At 38.4% G+C, this 21231-nt stretch overlaps 1 protein-coding gene across 1 annotated transcript; it reads right to left on the bottom strand.

Moving 5' to 3' along the window:
* Positions 1 to 541: 541 nt before the first annotated feature.
* Positions 542 to 21160, bottom strand: IQCB1 (IQ motif containing B1). The gene is made up of 14 exons (XM_058195401.1): positions 21008 to 21160; positions 19004 to 19118; positions 16601 to 16763; positions 16359 to 16488; positions 11460 to 11553; positions 11193 to 11292; positions 9486 to 9658; positions 8778 to 8887; positions 8284 to 8393; positions 6284 to 6426; positions 5428 to 5576; positions 4049 to 4174; positions 3065 to 3221; positions 542 to 1137 (listed from the first exon to the last, which is right to left on the bottom strand). Exons 2-14 carry the CDS (start codon positions 19113 to 19115, stop codon positions 911 to 913), a joined length of 1794 nt encoding a protein of 597 aa, XP_058051384.1. The 5' UTR covers positions 19116 to 19118; positions 21008 to 21160; the 3' UTR covers positions 542 to 910.
* Between the last annotated feature and the right edge of the window lie 71 nt (positions 21161 to 21231).

Here is a 21231-nt window from a genome sequence, read left to right as displayed (position 1 = left end):
TTATTTTAATAACTCAAAAGATATAGAAATTTGATCTACAAAAACACATTAAATACTCTGAGCAAACACAATATGGTCCCAGTTGACTATAATTAGAGATATTAGGAAAGAGATGGTTTTGAAAATTTGTCATCTGTTCATTTGTTAAATGAATCTTGAATTCAGTCTGAAATGAATTCCTAAGTGTGCAGAAATAAAGGAGGGTAGAGAACAAGGCTTTTAAATCAGGCAGAAGAAGTTAAAACAATGCAATGTCTAACTAGAGCAATTAAGGTATTGATTTCTGTAACAAAGGATTTAAAATAATCTGAATCCTGCTGGGGAGATTCAGTACACTCTATTTTCCCAGCTTAGATACGGAAACCTCTTGCTTCACAAGTCTGGAATTCTGTTTTTGTCTTTTAAAAGAATAGAGCTTTTCTGTGTCTATGACAGGAGTTGAGAAATCACCAAGCACATGTGGTAAAGCGCACACAGCCAAAAGGCTTATATTCAAATTCAGATGCTGTCTTAACATTTAAATAGGCAGAAAGAGTCTGTATTATGAACACAGGGTGTTTATTCACAAGAAAAGCTATTCCCAAACACATATGCATACATCTATGATAATTTGAGATCTCCCTCTGTTTATTCTGTGTACACATAGTTCTAAATCTACAGCATCCAGTTTTAAATGTCATTTTAAAAAGTCAAAATAATACAATTCTTAGTGTATAAAACTGTATACAATACACTTCGATAAATCATCTGAAATTACCTGAACAGTCAGATTCAAACTTTCTACACAGAGTTCAATCTCTGGAATGCAGAATTTTATTATGAATTCAGGAGATAATAGTTAATAAATTTTGGGGGAAAATCATGGGAGAAAAAGTGCACAAATACTTCGTTAGAATATGTTCTATAATAATCATGCTCTGCTTCCACCAATGAACAAAGTCTCCAGTTCAGCAGTTGTAAGATCCACTGAATCAACCTCTTCTTTAAAGAAGTCTTCTTCAAGTTTCTTCCACCAGGGCCACTGCATATATTTTAATATTGTATTATGGGATTGTTTGGCTTTAGCTACCACAGGAACTGATCTGCTCATAAAGATATTCACATCCTTCATGGTACATTCTGAGAGACTTGGAGCATCTATGACAAAAACACATGTCATTCTTTAAAAGACTTGGTTAACCTTCTCTACATTTGCAGTTTTTATCATCTTGTTTTCAAAGTAGCATCCTACAACGATGTAATAGGAAATACATATAGGAGCAATGCAGCTAAAGTACATAGAAGCAAGTTCTAACAAGTAAAGTGCATAGTACATATCACTTGTGAAAGGAAAGAAACCAAAGATAACAGAGGGAAGCATATAGGGATGAGAAATTAGTGGTTGTCCAGATCAAAATAAATAAAAATCATAATGGTTTTTCTTGGCAGTTTGAAGTAAGGTTGTATATAAATAAGGTTGAATGTATAAGAGTTTATCTCTAACATATGTAATTTGCTATCATAAGATTAATTTATGATCACAAATTGGATTGCTTTAAAAGATTAGAACAAACTATATTTAACCTGAAACTAATTTTTCAGATTTTAGAGCCCAATTGAATTTTAGCAGCAAATCCTTTAAAAGTATAGTACATTTTACTATTTATTTTGTGGTAGAAAATAATAAAAAAGTACCTAAGCTCTCCACCTGCCCCAATTATTTATTATGTCTTATCTTAGATGAAAATATGCCATGTTATAAATATATGGTTTGGAAGTAGAGATCAAACTTAGGGAAGACTAAAAATGATAGAAGCAAAACTATAACTGACATTTTAAAAGGCAAGTCTATTCACTCCTGAAGAACTAAACAACAGGCTAAAACTTCTACATGGAAGCAATAGTCAAGGATGGGACTAATAATAGAGAGCATGTGTTGACAGGTAATATAATAACAGGCCAAAACTGACCATTAATTATTCTCATTGGGAAAGTATCACTTGAATTTTCTAACACAAAAAGCATCTCGTGTTGTTTCTGAAGAATATTGTGGAAAGTATTAGACATACTGAATTAGCAGAAATGGCAAAATTAATTTGTTTGATTAGAGAAATATCAATAACTACATTTATTAATGACTGGAAAGCCCTTGTGGACTTCTTGCTAAAAAAAGAAAACAACTTGTAATTTATTGGTTTGAACTTAGAAAGCATAGCTTAGGAAAGGAACAAAATTGTGATATAACCTGGGAGAGAGAGGGGGTAAAATATATCTATAAATGTTGATGTCAAGAAGATTGGAAGCAGCTTCTTGATAATCTTTCCTTTTCCAGTTCCCTCCCTCTCTCTCTCTCTCTCTCCCTCTCTCTCTCTCTCTCTCTCCTCCATATATATATATGTATGCACATACATACATTTGTGTATTTTATTATTTATATCCCGCTTTTATTGTTTTACAAATAACTCAAGGAGGTAAACATATCCAACACACCTTCCTCCTCCTATTTTCTACAACAACAGTGACTGGCCCGAAGTCCAGCTGGCTTTCAGGGCCATCAAGTGCAGCATATCCCAAGGTGATGCACTGCCCCTGCTGCTGTTCTGTCTATCAGCCAGATAATCACAGGGACATTCTGTGTTTGCCAGAATGGAACTACCACTCTGCTAAATAAATGAAAGATATGTGATGTATATATGGGTCCTCTAGTCTTTTCAGGAATAAGAGTGCTAAGATCATACTATGTGTGTGTGTGTGAAAACATTAGAACACCTCAAACTACAAACTGAAAGCATATGTTATATTTGCCAAAATATTCATAGTAATTCTTTCAGTACCTCCAAATGCATGGGTAGGGTTTGGATAATGGTCAATGTGAAAAATAGAATTTTAGAACCATAATACTTAAACATCAAGAGACTATGTGAATTCCTAATTTACACAGAAATGATGATCTCTGAAAAAAATTCAAGCTGGGTGAAGTAGTAGTATCTACTTGGATAATTCAGGTATGATATTAATCAGCATTCACATCAGAGCTAACCTAGGAAGACAATCAATGCAAGACCAAAATAAGATAGACACATACTTAACAATTGATCCACATCTGTGTGAACTTGGGCTAGCAAAGCCTCTCGATGTTGTTTTGCTTTCTGATCTTTTCTTTTTCTCAGCATATAGTGGGCTAGTTTTTCCTGGGCTTGATGATGAAGTTCTCTACTCATTTCTTCTGACATTGCAGAAGCCTGGAGAAAAATTACAGTCTCTGTCACCATTAACGGTTATCAGCTTCAAACCTTTGTAAGGGTCTGCAGCATAACATTTACATTCGTTGGGAACTGGTAAATCTAATCACTGTGCTTCTTTCTATGTTTTCTCTCTCAAGCCATTGATCCATCACTGAATTAATTTAGTTTCTTAATTAAGATTCAGGAAGAAGCAACTTCCTTTTATTAGATTAAAGAAAAGACCCAAACAACCCTATTCAATATTTTATATTTCCCATATCAAATAAAAGCAAAGCAGGTTATCCATGGCATAGTTTCAACTTATATAGCTATAAAAATTTACAGATTATTGGCATGCTTTATTAGGTAAAGGGAATAGAATTAAAGAAAATATGTACATGGATTATAACTTTTCAAGATTTGAAGACAATGCTGTAAAGCTACTACAGGTAGTCCTCAAGTTATGACTGTAATGAAACCTGCCTATCATGGTAGTAACTCTTCATAGTTGTAAAATGGGTCAATCACATGACCAACCTGATTTTACCAAGTTTTTTTGTAAAAGTCATTAAGCAAATCACAGTGGTCATCAAGTGAATCTGTGGCCCTTAAGTGAATCAATGGTCTACTATGGGTGCGGAAACCAGAAGTAAATGCCAATTTTCAGCAAAACCATTGTAAAATGTAGTCATATGACTGTGGGATGCTTCAAAGGCTCAAAGCTTCTTGGATGAGAAGCAAAACATTTTCTTCTTCTTCCTCAAGGAAAAAACAGCCCAGTTGCCTTTTAAACAAAAAAGCACTTTTGAGACCATCCAGGGGATAGGGATGTAATGATGACTTACTGGGTGCAGTTTGATATAACTTTCCACCTTTTGCTGCAACAATATCCTCTGTTCATCCGAAAGAGATTCAGGCTGTTTCCAGAGAGAATGTGCCTTTCTTCTTTTCTTCTCCAAGAATTTAAGCACCTTATTGAAACAAAATATTAATAAAATATTAATTAATATCAACTCTCTACAGCAGGGGTCACCAATCTTTTGGACCTCAGGGACCACAAAATTATGAATTATGAATTAAATTCATAATTTTAAATCCCTAGGACCACTAATATGAATTTTTAAAAAAGATAAATAGTACTTAGTGAAATATAAAAAATGCAAATAATTTTTCTGCGGACCACCAAAATGTTCTCGCGGACCACTGCTCTACAGACTCTTAATATTTACATAGGTCAGGTTCATGGAATACCTTTTTAGTGAGCATGGACATTTTAGAAAAAGAAATGTTACATCAACACTATTTTCAATGCAAGACCAATCCTAATGGATCACATTTAAACAGCTACGTATGTCAGAACATTTTTAGTGTATTTTCCTAAAGCAACTGCCATATCCTGGACCTAGCAGTTTTCTCCATATCCTCTTCACGCATGGGAAAGGAGATGGATCCTGTAATGCTGGGCATGAGCCCTAATCCTCCATGAATGACATTCATTCTTTACAACTCACTTTAATAAGGTCTGAAATTGAACTGGTGGGAAAACATTACAGCTGCAGATGCAGCTAAAGTTGAGCCTTCACATGTTTTAAAAAAGACATCAAGTAGGGACTTATTTGAACCATGAAGAAATTACAGAGATTAGATTTAGAATTGCTACTTATTACTGGGTTGAAGAAGAAATTCTAAATTTAGGGTTTTCTTTGGCCAACACACTATGTAGGAAGTCCATAAGTCCATTAAAAAAAATATCCTTGGTAAACAATATCAAGAATCAATGTACCTCAGTATTTTTTTCTCTAATTAGTTTCTGCAGCAGCATTTTTTGCTGCTAAAAGTTGTGACAAAATCACAGTTTTTTTCTTTCTCTTGAACCTTTTTTCAGGCAGATAATGCTAGAACAACACTGACAGCCTGGTTCAAGCAGCTTACGGTAGTGTAGACCATCATTGAAGTAAGGAATAATTTGACTAACTGGTAGCAAGATTATAAAAACAAGAATAGTTTTAAATCTGCCATTGAAATACTATTCCAATTTAAGTCTTGCAGACCAGACTTTCTAAAACATTGCTTTTAATGCTTAGGTTTTTTAGATAGCAGTGTTCCATGAACATTTTAATTTACAAATTTAAGTTAGAAGATGCATTGGAGGACTTGAATTTTAATTTTAATATACTGATGCAAAATGTTTTGTATCATGCCAACAGTTGGTTTGTACACTGACCGCTCTCTGAATGAGGACAGCTGCTTTATATTCCTTGAGATTTCTTTTTTGCTGATGAAAATTTCTCCTTGCTTTAAATGCTCTCCAGTATCTTTGGATGGTTAGGGCTGCTTTCTCTTTCATTTCATGCATATGCTTATCTATTTGACCTGGGAGATAAAGAGCGTATATTCATTATTAGAAAATCAGAATTCACACAAGCAGCGAGATTTGAATTTCATTCCAGCTAGATGAAAGATGCAGAAGAGAAACCATACAGGGTTAGAGTAAAACATTTTTTAAAAAACAGAAAGCCACTATAGTTACTTGCACGATCATTTTGTAGACCGTAAGTATCTAAGCAAAGCAAGTTTATCTGCTATCTCATGGATATGCACAATATGACATTACAGAATTGATGTAGCCCCCAAATTTATACTCCACCCACAACTGAAGTCTAAGTTTTAATATTACAGGAAGGGAAATATTATAACATGATTATTACAGATTTAAAGTAATTTCATTTATAATACCTAAATATCTGATAATACATTGTTGTGTTAGCCCCACCCTCTATTTGTGCATTATATAGATAGGATCTTATACCAAATACAACATGTACTGTATGATTCATATACATTTTAATGTAGCTATCCTGAATTATGCCTTTGTTAGTCAACTTTTTACTAGATACAAATTACAACAAATTTTGCCCTATTCCTTGGATAATAGATCCATCATAAATTATAAAAGTCCTTTAGAGCATCAATAATGTCACCTTGGGTAATAAAGCAAAGACAAAAAGAACACCCCAAATTAAAGAAAAGGAGATACCTATCCCATAATAGTTTTTCAAATAGTTCTGTAATAACTATACCTGCATGGACAATTTCCAATAGTGTCAGCTGCCGTTCATGAAACAGCCTCATGGCTCTTTGTTTCTGAAGCTGCAGTTGTTGACGGAGGTGCTCTTCTTCTCTCTGTCTTCTTAAACTTTGCAACTCCTGTTCTCTTTTAGCTCTATAAACAATTAAAAAAAACCCACTGAAAATGCTGTTTTCAACATTTAAACTGTTTCCAGTTTTAGCACCATTTAGGGCCAATTCATGAGAATTTCTGCCATTTGTTCTTCCACAAACCAAAGTTGGCTAGCCATTTGTAGATAGAAAGAGTTAAGGGACTTCAAACGTCATGAAGTCCAGCTTCCTTCCTATTACTATAGTGTTCCTGAGAAGTGGCCATTCAGCTCTGATTAAACTCCTTTAAGTGGTTAAGGACAATTCAGCCCCTTCAAAACCAGTCTGTTGCAATATTATTTATTTCTTAGTGTATTACTGACATTCACTCTTAATTGCCTGATGGAGGAAAAAAGGAAATAGATTTGCTTCACAAGATAGCCAAAACAAGTTCCCAGAGTGGACAAAGCCATATTTTTGGGAATCTTTTTTATTTGGGGAGGTCTGGGCTATTTTGAAAGGAACGGTTCTTGATTAACTTTGTTTAATTAATCAAAGTTCTTGATTGCAATCTCTAGGTAATTCTTATGGGTTTTTTTTCAGGCCCCAGTTTATTCTAAATTCTGAATATCAAAAATAAACTCATCAGTGATTGCCTAGACTCCTGCCCTCCTTGCCCTTCCATTTTGAAGACATGGGCCGTGTCTTCCTCTGGTCCCATATTATTTTACAGAACTTAATGAGGTATGCTAGTATGTGATAGTAAACCTTAGTTTACTTAGTTGAATCTAAAAGCAAGATCTATTTCAGCTGTTTTCAGCAATGGCAATTAAGCACTTTTGAGAAGAATCACATAGAGCATTCTTTTATTACACACACACACACACACACACACACACACACACACTTATGTATATGAGAGTGTCATTTTGGAATAGTGGCTAAAGTACCAGGCAAGAAACTAGGACACCGTGAGTTCTAATTCTACCTAGGGCCAGATCATTGATTTTGAGCCAGTCCCTCTCTATCTTGGCCCAGGAAAATTGCAAGAGCAAATCACTCTTGAAAATATTACCAAGAAAACTGCAGGGATTAGTTTAGGCAGTCCCCTGGAGTCAAGAGTGACTAAAATGCACATACATGTACACAAAATATTTATGCATGCATGGTGGGATCAGGCAATATAATGTATACCTTATATAGTGTAGTCTAGCAATGAAGCATGGATTTTTCATTTTGAAAATAATCTGCAAGGTTGAAAATCCATGAATGAAATCTGCCCTCTAGTGGATTCCTCAAACAAGTACCAATTAAGAACTTTTTGTATTTTTATAAATAAATCAGGGTATGGTTATAGCATAGTCCAACCACAATAAAAAAAAGTAACAAATAAAAATAATTGGGATATAAAGCCATAAAATAATTCCAATTCAGCACCATATCTTTATCAGAATATCTGCAAATACTGAATGCAAAGAAAGGAATTAATCACAGTAGTATTAACAAAAGTTGCCTCTAGATAAAATGGGCACCATATAAATGTAATAAATAAATAAGAAATAGGAAAAAATGTGTAAGTCTCAGACAATGCATGAATACAGAAGGGAGTGAAGAAATTCTAATCTAATTCCTTCACTCTAATCTAATTCTACAGAAGCAAGTTTCTTCTTAGAAGAGCAACACAGAGAAATTATGCCTACTGTGACTTTACATACCGGTATAAACTTATTCCTCCAAAGCCTCCGGATATTTCCAGATTAAAAAAAAACATACACATGGATATTTTATTCAGCAAATACATACCTATGCTGATGTCCCTGGCCAGATGGGTGGTCTGGAAAATCCTTATATTGCAGCTTTACTTTCCAAGCCATTTTAACAATACAATATTCTTTTCACTTAAAAAACCCCATAGTTTTACCTAAATTTCCTTTGCAAGATAGTTATAGCTTTCGGAAGCTGCCTTAGCCTTTTTCGCGTCTGATATCCTCTCCAAGATGCTTGGATTAAGCATGCTGCTTGATGCATTCTCTGAAATCAACAAATTAACTTATTTATTTTTCAACTACTGCGTGTGGTACTTAAACGGTTGTAGATGTTAAGAATGTACATTCTCTATGAGCTTTATTTGAGTTGACAATTTTCTAGTCTACATTCAAACCAAGGCTGGTTTATAATCTAATTAGAAGGAGATCTGATCCAGGGTTGGAAATATGGCAAACTCCCTATGAAGAATTAAGCGTACTATTTTAGAATGCTTCTATAATAGTTCTCCTTCACATAGCCACATTCCAATTATGTGACCAGATTAGAAGTTATGAAACACATATGAATACACTGGTAAGATCTAACATGAGCTACTTCCACCATACACAGAATTCTTTCTACAAAACACACAGTATACATGTGTCGTACCTGTGGATCATAAGAACTGGAGTTTTCTGCATCCAGCAAATCCAGCAATTGATTGAGATTCTTGTCAAATCCTTTGCCAGTCCATTGCTTGCTTAGAAGAGTATGTAGCCCTTAATAAATGAGATGTGCTAAGATAAATACGCTACTTGATAAGAAAACGTATTTGTTTATTCACCCTACAGATGTCAATTATAAATTACTAATGGCACAGATACTAAGGTAACAGTTAGAATGTTCCATACTACATGTACACCAGTGGCAAGAAGTAGTGAAAGAGCCAAAGAAAAGCTTAAATAATTAATGGATTCATTGTACAGGACGTAGTAATAAAACTTCCTGCATTGAATAAAGGTAAAAGACAGAATATACCTTCATAATAAATGACTGACTGACTGAATAAATAAATAATTCCACTGCTTTTCCTAGTATATGGTTTTGGCAATATAAGACATATATACATATTATGTCCTTCAATTATACCTGTTTTACTATAGATAATGCTAGTTTCCTTTACAAGACTTCACTCATAATATTCACTGTTTCAAAACAGTGCCCAATTAATACATTTTACAATCAATAACATGAGTGCTAAAATTGGAGAAGCAAAACATGTAACAAACTGTTTGGATTACAGTTAATTCAAGGAATGTTCAATGCCAAAATGTATTATTCTAGAATATTTTTCAAAATCCATTTAGTTTGACAAACCTTTGTAGCGAGCATTCACTGTGATAACAAGTTGGGCATCAGATTCTGTGATCAAAAGTAACAGTTTAACAGTTGCATTTCCTCTGGCAGGGTTGGTGGTAGAGGAAATCTTGTAAATAAGTTCATCCAGAAGGAAGTGTAGGGCTTCTTCAGTTATTTGAACTAATGCTTTACTGAATAAACCAGAAAGAGGAAATCATATTGGAATAAATATAGTGGATGAGAAATGGGGCAGGATTAGACGAAGCCCAACCATATTGTAATATAAAAATACACTAAATCCTTTGAATGAGGCTCCACGAGCTCAAAAGTCAGGGGACTCCAATATCCATTTATTTGATGCATGTCAGGCTGCCTTTTACAATTTAAAAAATGTAATAAACGAGAAGGTGGCATGTTGCAAATGAGTCCCATGAGCATCCTGTGAACACAGAAATAATAGGTAGCTGAAGATGCCTGATGCTTCAGTTGGCAATGTTCTACACTGGCTCCCAAGAGCTACTGAGAAAAAAATAATAGGAGTCTCTCAAGGACAGCATTGGCAGGCACTATTTTTTTTTTCCAACTGGTGCTCTATATCCGGCTACATCCCTGCAATAATCATTTCATTTATAGGGAAGTAACTCTCTCAGCATTCATTTTGTGAAAGCCTCCATCTGTGTCCAACATGCCAAACATGTCCACTAGTTTTAAAAAAAAAGGGTGATGGTGGTGGACGCTAGCTTTAAACTATAGCTGCAATCTTATATCTCTAGTTTTAGAATGAAGAATGTGGAATTATGAAGATGAAAAGCTAATTAACCTAAATATTCATATTTTAGGATGAATTTCAATCTAATTGTTTTTAATGTTAAAAGATACACTTTAGTACAGGGGTGAAATCTAAAAATTTTCCCTACTTTTTCTGTGGGCGTGGCTTAATTGGTGTGTATGGCCAATAACAATACATAGTAAAAATAATAAACAAAGTACACAAAACAATGAGGTACCAAAACCAGCTTTCACACTTTACACATACACACAACACAACTGACTCACACACAAAGTAAAAGCAGCTGCACCTCACCCAAAATGGCCCCTGCAACAAGCAGGAACCTCACACAGCCACAAAAAGCTCAAAAACCAACTTTCACACTTTATACACACACAACACAACACAACTCACACACATGCACAAAATACCACATACAGCTTTGTGAGATTTTGTGTAGATAGAGTGAAACACTACGGAAACACACCAAATCTCAGAAAGCTGCACAAATATTTTAATTATTTTATTTAATTTATATTTTTAGATAAAAGCAGCTAAACTTAAAACTTCCTTAACTTTAAATTGCTATCTAAAAAAAATAAAATAAAACTCCTTTAAAAAATCCCAATTAACTATTTTTTTAAAGCTCTCCCCCACAGTTACTTACCCAATTGAAGGCAGGCAGATTGAGTTGCTCACCAATGAGATGGATTGCAGGCAGGCAGATTCAGTTGCTAGCTAATGCAACTGATTGCAGCAGCTGAAGCAAGGCTTAGCAAGCCCGAAAGAAGCAACAAGTAGGCAAGTGGGGACTAGGCGATTGGGTGGTCATGAGTGGGGGGAGGGGGCAGGGATTTTTGCTACCGGTTCTCCGAACTACCCGCCCCCATCGCTACCGGATCGCCTGATCCAGTCTGAACCGGGAGCATTTCACCCCTGCTTTAGTATATAATTACCTATTGGTCCTTAAAACATTCTGCATGAGTGACAGAGTCTCGGTTGTAGTTTCAGCATCATCAGTTGTCAGCAATTGCTGGAAGTGTTTATTTTGAAGCACTAGTGCAAAAACAGGAAATCCATTTCAAACAGAAGTTCAATCTATGCTTAATTTTATTTCAGGGGAGGAGAGTGGAAGCTAACAGCAACCCAATGCAGATCACAGGTGAATCAGAAACCATAATAACATTCATACCCAGTGAATTGCCAGGCTTTTCTTCCCTTACCATTTTCTACTAGATGGATGTGACCTCTACACAACCAACCGATGGCATTAGTCACTGTCCTGAAACAATGTAGAAATTCATTCCTTTTTTCATCCTTAAAGAAAACAGAAAAAACCAGAAAAACTAATTAAAATTCTTGAAACACATAAATTAAAAGTTGATTATACCGTCAAGCTATATTTGCTGAAAAGATAATATACTTCTAAAACTGAGAAAGGGAGGAGGGAAGCAGGACTGGGGGCTACTAAAGTGACGGTACAGGCACAATAAGAAAATAATTTCTTTCCTTCTTATTCTGAAACTGCTCCAAGTAAGTATAACCTATTTCTTTGCAGGAACCAGCATGTCTCTTAGCAATAACTAATACACAAAGGTGTACTGCATATCACAATGATCTTAAAAACATGGAATGTTGTGTACTTTTACTGAAGTTGTGACCTTCAATATGCTTTGGACACTCAACTTTCATGATTCCTATGAGGAATAATACTGATGAGAGATGTAGTTCAAATTAGGTTGAAAGCTGATATAGGATATTAAAATAACACATTTGGTTAAGTGTTAAGGGAGGAAGAAATGCTAATGCTAAATCAACTGGAATACTTTTACTGTGTTTTGGAATTAGAAACTACACATCTGTATAGCCATAAATTTGAGGTAGTGTGAGGATGTTGTGAAATCTCCATTTTTCAGGTATTAAAAATACTGCAAAGCAAATGCTGTTTTATTAGATTCTGTTCGTTTTATCAGAAACATGCAAATAAATGGATAAATACAATTGTTAGAATTTACCGTATTATGTATCAATTACTCTCATTGCTTGAAAATGTAAGTACAAATACATTGCAAAAGGAAAAATAATACATAAAGAGACAACAGCAGTATATCTGCATTGTCATGGGGGGGCATGCCCACAGGGGATTAGGCTAGTCCCTTCTACGGTTCACGATCTGGAGGTTTGTAAATTGGAGGTCTTAGAGGAGGTTAAGGCTCGACCATGTATGGGCACTTCCATCTGCACGGTTCAAGGGAGGGGCAGGTATGGCGGAAGCAGGGGCTCGTATCAGGTTCGGGAAGTGCGTTCTCGCTGTTTGAAAGCGATACCGCACTCCGGGCCCCTAGGCTTCACTCAGGTCCCGAGTGGTTATATCCCCCGGAACCTGGACCTTCGGTTGATGTTATATAATGCCAGGTCCGTCATGAATAAGGCCCCCCTCATATTCGATCTTATTCAAGAGGGGGGAGCGGACCTAATGGGCATTACGGAGAACTGGCTGGGCACGGAGGGGGGGGTTTCCCCTCACTGAGATGTGCCCGCCGGGTTTCCGTGCGTTTCATCAGCCGAGGGCCCAGGGTAGGGGTGGGGGAGTAGCGGTTGTTATTAACGAGAGTCTGGCTCCGAGGGAGGTCGCTGTCCCGCAGATAGACGGTTGTGAAACCCTCTTCGTGAGGTGGGGCCGGGGGGTGCAGGTGGGCTTGCTGATCACGTACCTGGCTCCTTGCTACGTGACAGCAGCCCTGCCCGAGCTGCTGGAGATGATAGCCGGGACGGCGGTTGAGACCCCCAGGCTTATGGTCATGGGGGATTTCAACTTGCCGTCGGCGGGCGATTCGTCAATGGCAGCTCGGGAGTTCATGGCTTCCATGACGGCCTTGGACCTGACCCAGGTAGTTGCGGTCCCCACCTATGTCGGGGGTAACACACTGGACTTGATTTTCGTCTCGGGACAGTGGCTAAATGATCTGGAGTTAGGGGAATTAATATCTCAACCCTTGTCATGGTCTGATCATCTACTCCTTCAGCTAGACTTTCGGACCGCTGCACCTCACCGCAGGGAGACTGAACCGGTTCAATGGTTCCGTCCCAGGCGCCTGATGGACCCTGAGAGGTTTCTGACGGAGCTTGGGCCATTCCCGAGGGAGTTAGCCCACGGCTCGGCTGAGGAGCTGGCGGCCGCCTGGGATGAGGCGGCCGCTGGCACCTTAGACCGCGTCGTGCCTTTGCGGCTTCTGACCCGGCGACGAACTCGACCAGCTCCTTGGTATAACGAGGAGCTGAGAGAGATGAAGCGCCGGAAAAGAAGCCTAGAGAGCGCCTGGAGGTCCAGCCGCTCCGAACCAGACCGAACACTAGTGAGGTCATATATTCAGACCTACCTAGTGGCGATCAGGGCGGCGAAACATAACTATTTCTCCGCACTCATCGCATCGGCAGATAATCACCCAGCCACCCTGTTTAGGGTGACCCGCTCCCTGCTCAGGCAGGAGTCTCGGGAGGACCCCTTACAGGGATGTGCTGAGGATTTTGTTCAGTATCTGTCTGATAAAATCGCTCAGATTCGGGACGGCTTGGACACTGATTGGATAGATTCAGGTGGGATGGCGGAGACGAGTCTTGAGAATGTTATCTGGGCTGAGTTTGATCCTGTGACTCCTGAGGACATGGACAGGTTGTTGGGTAGGTTGAACTCCACCACATGTTTATTGGATCCGTGTCCCTCCTGGATGGTGCTGGCCACTCGGGAGGTTACACGAGGCTGGCTCCAGGAAGTTACCAACGCTTCTTTGTTGGAGGGTGTTTTCCCCGCCGCTTTGAAAGAGGCGGTGGTGAGGCCCCTCCTTAAGAAGCCCTCCCTGGACCCGGCTGTTTTAGCGAACTATCGTCCAGTCTCCAACCTTCGTTTCTTAGCGAAGGTTGTTGAGAGTGTGGTGGCATATCAGCTTCCTCAGCACCTGGAGGAATCTGTCTATCTGGACCCGTTCCAGTCCGGTTTCGGGCCCGGTTACAGCACCGAGACGGCTTTGGTCGTGTTGGTGGATGACCTCTGGAGAGCCCGGGACAGGGGTTGTTCCTCTGTCCTGGTTCTTTTAGATCTCTCGGCGGCTTTTGATACCATCGACCATGGTATCCTGCTGCGATGGTTGGAGGGATTGGGGGTGGGAGGCACCGTTTATCAGTGGTTCTCCTTCTATCTCTCTGACCGTTCGCAGACGGTGTTGGCAGGGGGGCAGAGATCGGCCCCGAGGCGCCTCACTTGTGGGGTGCCTCAGGAGTCTGTTCTCTCGCCTCTCCTGTTCAACATCTACATGAAGCCGCTGGGCGAGGTTATCCGTGGTTTCGGGGTGGATTATCATCTGTACGCTGATGATACGCAGCTGTACATTTCCACCCCGAACCACCCCAATGAAGCCGTTGAGGTGATGGGCCGGTGTCTTGAGGCCGTGAGGGTCTGGATGGGGAGGAACAGGCTCCGACTCAACCCTTCCAAGACAGAGTGGCTGTGGGTACCGGCGTCCCGGTACAGTCAGCTTACACCATCGCTGACTGTGGGGGAGGAAGTAATGACCCCCAGGGAGGGAGTGCGCAACTTAGGCGTCCTCCTGGACGATCGGCTGTCCTTAGAGAATCATCTGACAGCCGTCGCCAGGGGAGCATTTTATCAGGTCCACCTGATTCGCCAGTTGTGCCCCTTCCTTGACCGGGACGCCTTACGCACAGTCACTCACGCCCTCGTCACTTCCCGCCTGGACTATTGCAATGCTCTCTACATGGGGCTCCCCTTGAAGAGCACCCGGAGGCTCCAGTTAGTCCAGAATGCGGCCGCGCGGGTGATAGAGGGAGCACCGCGTTGCTCCCATATAACACCTATCCTGCGCGGCCTACACTGGCTACCGGTAGTCTTTCGGGTGCAATTCAAGGTCTTGGTTACCACCTTTAAAGCGCTCCATGGCTTAGGACCGGGATACCTTCGAGACCGCCTTCTGCCGATTGCCTCCCAACGACCTGTGCGCTCCCACAGAGTGGGCCTCCTCAGGGTGCCGTCGACCAAACAATGTAGGTTGGCGGCCCCCAGGGGGAGGGCCTTCTCTGTGGCGGCACCAGCCCTGTGGAACGAGCTTCCTCCAGGATTACGACAACTACCCGACCTCCGGACCTTCAGACGTGAACTGAAGACTCTATTATTTCAGCGCGCTGGACTAGCCTAAGATAAAATGTTTTAGCAAATTTTAATGGGGTTTTTATTGGTTTTTACTGTTTTAGTGATCAGGCCATGATAATATTTAGTTTTAACTGGGTTTTAATGTTTATTTATTATATTGTTTTAATATGCCTGTGAACCGCCCTGAGTCCTACGGGAGATGGTGCGGTATATAAGTTTGATTAATAATAATAATAATAAGTCAATGATTACTGTTGCATCAGTCTACAGCCAGAGGCAGGTCTAATATTTGCCACAATTCCACGTTCTTTGCTCTATTATTCTAAATAAACGATTAATGACGATATATGTGGATGTATTTTCATAGTAACTTAAGTTCAACAATTTCCTTGTCCATAATGTCAAGCATAGTATTATCATGCATTATCAAAAAAGGACAATGTACTGCTTTGGTAACAGTCTAGCATAGAAATTATGTCTTGGTAAGCGTTACTTAGGCCAGGTATTAGAAGAGGTGGGAACCCTCCCCTGCCCATATCAACATTTTTCTATGCAGGTAGTCCTCGACTTCTGACCACCATTGAGTCCAAAATTTCTGTTGCTAAGGGAGATATTTATTAAGTGAATTTTGTCCCATTTTATGATCTTTATTGCTACAGTTAAGTGCATCACTGTAATACAATTGTTGTGAATCTGATTTTCCCACTGACTTTGTCAGAAGTTTGCAAAACTGATCATATAACTCCAGGACACTGCAACAGTCATGAATATGAACCAGTTGCCAAGCATCTGAATTTTGATCACATGACCATGGGAATGCTTCAACAGTCGTGTGAAAAACTGTCATAAGTCATTTTTTTTAGTGCCGTTGTAACTTTGAACTGTCACTAAATAAACTGTTGAAAGTCGAGGACTGCCTGTATTAGTATGTCAAGATATTACAAAATGGCTCAAATACCTTGATTGCCCGAACAAATTGTGCTTGCAAACGCCTTCCCAAAAAAAGGAGGCTGTCTATTGCAGAAGGAAGCAGTTTACTGTAAAACTCCTGACGTTCTGTTTTCACCTCAAGACCTACACAACACTGACTGAGAAGGAAAAGAAAAAAATCCCCTCTGTAAGTTGCAAATAGTATAGCCACGGGCTAATACAGAGTTATTAGAGCAGGAATACAGCTGTGTAACTGTGCAGTATTTTTACCTTAATATATCTGCTATCTGGGCAGCAGTAGTCCATCCTCCAGGCACTTTTGTATAATCTTGCTTAAGGACTAGTAGACAGTACTGGACTAGATCATAATAGTATAAGTCTTGTTTAATTTTCTTTGATTCATTACTTCCTGGGGATGCACTCGTTAAAATTTCTAAGAAAAGAAATTGAACTGCTTAGGTTTGGATCCCTCTATAAATAACAAATACAGAGGGCTGCAAGATAGGTCAGAAGGCAGCATAGCAAAAACACAATATTTTGGAACATCTATCTGTATACTACTAAAGCTCTGATTTCTGTAACATTTAACTGGGTGAAAAGATGCACTATAGGGAAAAACCACATGGGATAACTAATAGAATGCACCCAAAATCTGAGACTCATAACGCACATAGAATTGAAATTTGGCAAATGTTATAAAATATTTTATGACACGAACAATATCATAAAGCAGGTTACGACATCACACAAAATGTCATAAAACATTTCCAGTGGTCAGCTGCTGTTTTACTGTGCTATATAGGTTCAAAGGATTATTTTCAAGGCAGATACATCTCTGAATTTTAAAAAATATCAGAAACTTTGCAATTGTTGAATATATTAAGAAATCTGGTAAGGAAATATCTCTGAAACAATGATCCAACAGGTCATGGATTGTCTAGTCAGTTACTAAAGTACAGGCAACAAGTTATTAGATAAAATATAAAAAACAAGCTATGCAATTCACATTAAAAAGGTTATTTTTTATTTTAGAGAGAAAATATATTATGAAAAGTTATTTTAAAGAGAAAGAGAAAATGAAGGCAGACAAAAAACTGGTGGTATAAAATGAATCAAGAGGCAGTAGAAATGTAAATAAATAAATATTGTTTACTCAATGAGAAAATGCTTTGAACATACAGTATGTGCACAGTGCCCATCATACAGACTAATTTTGAGTTGGAATTCTGGTAATCAGAAAGTAAGACTTCCTTATTCTGCACAGCTGAAATGAAGCAACTTTTGCTGTAACTTCCTTTACTGGAAAGCAGCCCTCTAGCAACTGATAGTTTCTCCAACTGAAATGATACTGTGGTTTATTCTCTGTCTCATTTTGTTCAGAGTATTTGCATAATATGCTTACCATGATTAAAATAACCATAATTTACCAAACCTGATTTTCTAGACTTGTGCGATACTCTGAACTATAAATTCACCATTTATGGTGAGTTTGCATAGCACAGCCACAGCTAAAATATGGCTGACCAGTTTATTATGGCTCATTGTATTGAGCCAACATGCATCTGACTTGCTAACAGATCAATACTAGTTCTTATTATAAGTCTGGTATACTTTTTCTGAGTAAAACATCTATCAAAAGATGTTAGCTTTCATGAGCTGTAGCTTGCCTTTATCAGATGCATGGATTTGATCAAGCATGACTTTTTATAAAAATTGTTAGTCAGAAAGCATGCAACCAAATTCCTAACTTTTCACTATCTCCTGGCTCTCCATATAATTTGTATTATGTGCCCTTCATAATTGGCTCTCTTTTTACATAATTCGTATCATACAATTCTTTGTTAGATTTAAAGATTTAGTTTTTTTAGGGTTTTTTTAGTCTTGTATATTTTAACCTATCAGGCTAATTTTAAAATAAGTTTTTTAATCTGCTTTTTAAATTGTATATTGTATTATCTGTTTTATTTTTGCCTGTACACCGCCCTGAGTCCTTCGGGAGAAGGGCGGTATAAAAATCAAATAAATAATAATAATAATAATAAAAAAAGATACAGAAACACATTCTAATTCTCATCCCATGATTAATTAATGGGTCAAGATGTCATATGAAGCATAAAATGAGCCCATTCTATCAATTTAGAAATATATGAATGATTTTTCCCCTTGGTTCCAATCTTAGTGCCTCAAGCATTATTTCCCTTTTCCTTATTTGCCTTCCAACATCTCATTTCATGCATAACTATTACACAAAACATCAAGATTGATCATGTAAATTAAAAACACATATTAAAATCAGAATAATTTAGAACAATGGGGCGAGGGAGAAGAAAATTAAGAGGTTTATGTATCCATATATCTTTATATCAGTCTAACTTATTTAAAAATATTTTACAAGTAAGAACTTGAACATGTCCAATAGTACATTCACTCCTTACAGCAATTTTATTAAGATTCACAAGAACCTTGTAATTCCCATAATGATCAAGTCTTTCTTCTCTGTAATACTAGAATCTCCATTCTGTATGTACAAATGTCCTTTCCAATAACCCCAATGGAAAGATCCCCTACAGTAACAGAATATTGAACTTCTTGTTCAATCATAGCATAGCAGGTTTGGCACAAGAGCAGGCTTTAGTTTTACCTTATGGTGCTACACCTAAGATCTATATTTACCTTTTAACTTCAGCAGCAACACAGGAATATCCTGATCAGGACTTTCAGTAATCTGAGCAGTCAGAGACAATATTCTAGAATCCACAGGAAGTGGCTTCATTTCACGTAACATTAACTACAGAAAGAAAGGAAAAAAGTCACCCAAGATAATGATCTTCAGTAAGTGACATTTCATGGCAAGCAATAGTTTAAGCAAGATGTAATAAATAGATTTCATCTAATAAAATCCACATCAGATTTCCATGGAAGATATTTTAATAGAAGCTAATTTTAATATCCAATTCATACACTTTACTGTTTCTACTAAAATACATTTTTCTTTGAATTTGGGAGATGTAAGACTGACAATAGGATATTTTTTTACCAACACATAATTTAATTATGAACATAGGAGCAATAGACACAGGCATTCATTTAGATTTAAAACTGCGTTGGGCAAACTTGTAGATGAGCGTATATCAATGGGTACTAGTTTTGAAAGCTGTTCACTACCTCCTGAACAACAACAAACTTTAATTACTAACTGCAAGAAGAAAAAGGGGAAGAGGATTAATGCTTTTACAATTGATACTTGTGACATCTTGGATGACATCTGATAAACATTGAACTAGACAAGCCCTGGGTGTGATCCAACAAAGCTTTTATGTTCTTAAAACTGGTGTAATAAAACACATTACTTCTAATACAAACTGTATTTCTATCTTTCCTTGTTGAAAATAAACTTCTCAACACAGGGCGCTTTATTATCTTAGATATTTGCCTCAGTCTTCCCAACTTCAGTATCCTCATTGAATAACCTATAGCCCTACAACATACTAGTCCTGGACCACAATTTGCCAATTATATTTTAGTTTGAAATTAGCTCATATGGCTAGTTTAGTTTAGTTTAGGCTAGTTTAAGCTTCTCATGCAGTCATACAATGAGCACCGCCCCCTAGAGTCGGCAACAACTAGCATGTATGTGCGAGGGGAACCTTTACCTTTTAAAACATTGAGGGAGGGGGAGGATTTAGACCCCACTGCTGTACAGGTAGTCTTTGACTTATGACAATTGAGGCCAAAATTTCTGTTGCAAACGAGAGAGTTAAGTGATTGAAATGTATTTGAATATAAGTAAGTTAAGTGAATTTTGTCCCATTTTAAGATGTTTCTTGCCATAGTTGTTAAGTGAATCCCTGCAGTTGTTAAGTTAGTAACAATTTTTCACAATTTTTAAAGTAAATCTGGCTTCCCCATTGCCTTTGGTCATCAGAAGGTGCACAAGGCAATCCCATGACCCCAGGACACTTCAACTGTCATAAATACATGCCAGTTGCCAAGCATCCAGTTCTGCTCACAGGAGGATGGGGAAGGCTATAACCCTTGTGTGAAAAACAGTTGTTAAGTCACTTTCTTCAGTGCCACTGTAACTTTGAACCGTCACTAAATGAAAGGTTGTAAATCAAGGACTACCTGTACAAGACTGTGAGATAAAGTGGGGCAAAGAAGGCAATCGACTGGAAGTCATCTCAAGGATGTAAGGATATGGCAGTACTTAGCCAGCGCTGTGGGATCTCAAAAGGAGCCGAACAGGCTAAATTTTGGTGAATACATAGTTAGGGAAGACAACCCAAACTCCCAGAATTATATAAGTAGTGGAGGGGGAAAAAAAAAACCAATCAAAAGAGCTAATGCTAAATCACCCTCGAGCTGCTGACAAAATCATAGATCACCGGGACTGGGGCTTAACTGTGGGAGAGATTGGGGTTTTTTTTAAAGCCACTTTATAAAAGTAAGCGAGGCATAAATGAAGAAAATGAAGATGAAAATGAAGAAATTAGTAACCCCGTGTCAGCTTTGCAAAAGCCAGTTCACGTTATTTCCCTCCCTCCCAGCATCATTTCAGTAACTGTCCGCGTCATAAAGTGCTCACTGCGGGCACGACGTGGCCGCTCAACTTTCCCCCCACCTCCAAAAAAAAACAAAAAAACCCCACTCATTGAACTTCGGCATCAACTCTCTCACCCGTCTCTTCTCCTGACCGGAAACGTTTATGGCGCTGTTATGCCAACGGTTGTGAGATCACGAGCGCTTCCAGCCAATAGAATCGGCGCTCTCCACACTTCGGCGAGAGAGATTCCCGTTCGCCACCTCCCATTGGCGGGCCTGTTCCCCTCAGATCTCATTAGCATAACACGTCTTTCCTCCTTAGAACCCTGAGGCGCAGCGACGCGGGGGGACGGCTTTAT

The sequence above is a fragment of the Ahaetulla prasina genome, chromosome 1 (genome assembly GCF_028640845.1).
Source record: "Ahaetulla prasina isolate Xishuangbanna chromosome 1, ASM2864084v1, whole genome shotgun sequence".
In the NCBI taxonomy this organism is placed as follows: domain Eukaryota; kingdom Metazoa; phylum Chordata; class Lepidosauria; order Squamata; family Colubridae; genus Ahaetulla; species Ahaetulla prasina.
Note: the sequence above shows the minus strand (reverse complement) of the source record. Positions and strands in the feature narration are given on the sequence as shown.

Coding starts and splice junctions, on each gene's coding strand:
- IQCB1 (XM_058195401.1), bottom strand. CDS start 19,115: ATGTTACGTGAAATGAAGCCACTTCCTGTGGATTCTAGAATATTGTCT. Junction 16,764..19,003: donor GTTGCTGCTGAAGTTAAAAG/GTAAATATAGAT, acceptor TTCTTTTCTTAG/AAATTTTAACGAGTGCATCC. Junction 8,888..9,485: donor AGTGAATGCTCGCTACAAAG/GTTTGTCAAACT, acceptor TCATTTATTAAG/GGCTACATACTCTTCTAAGC.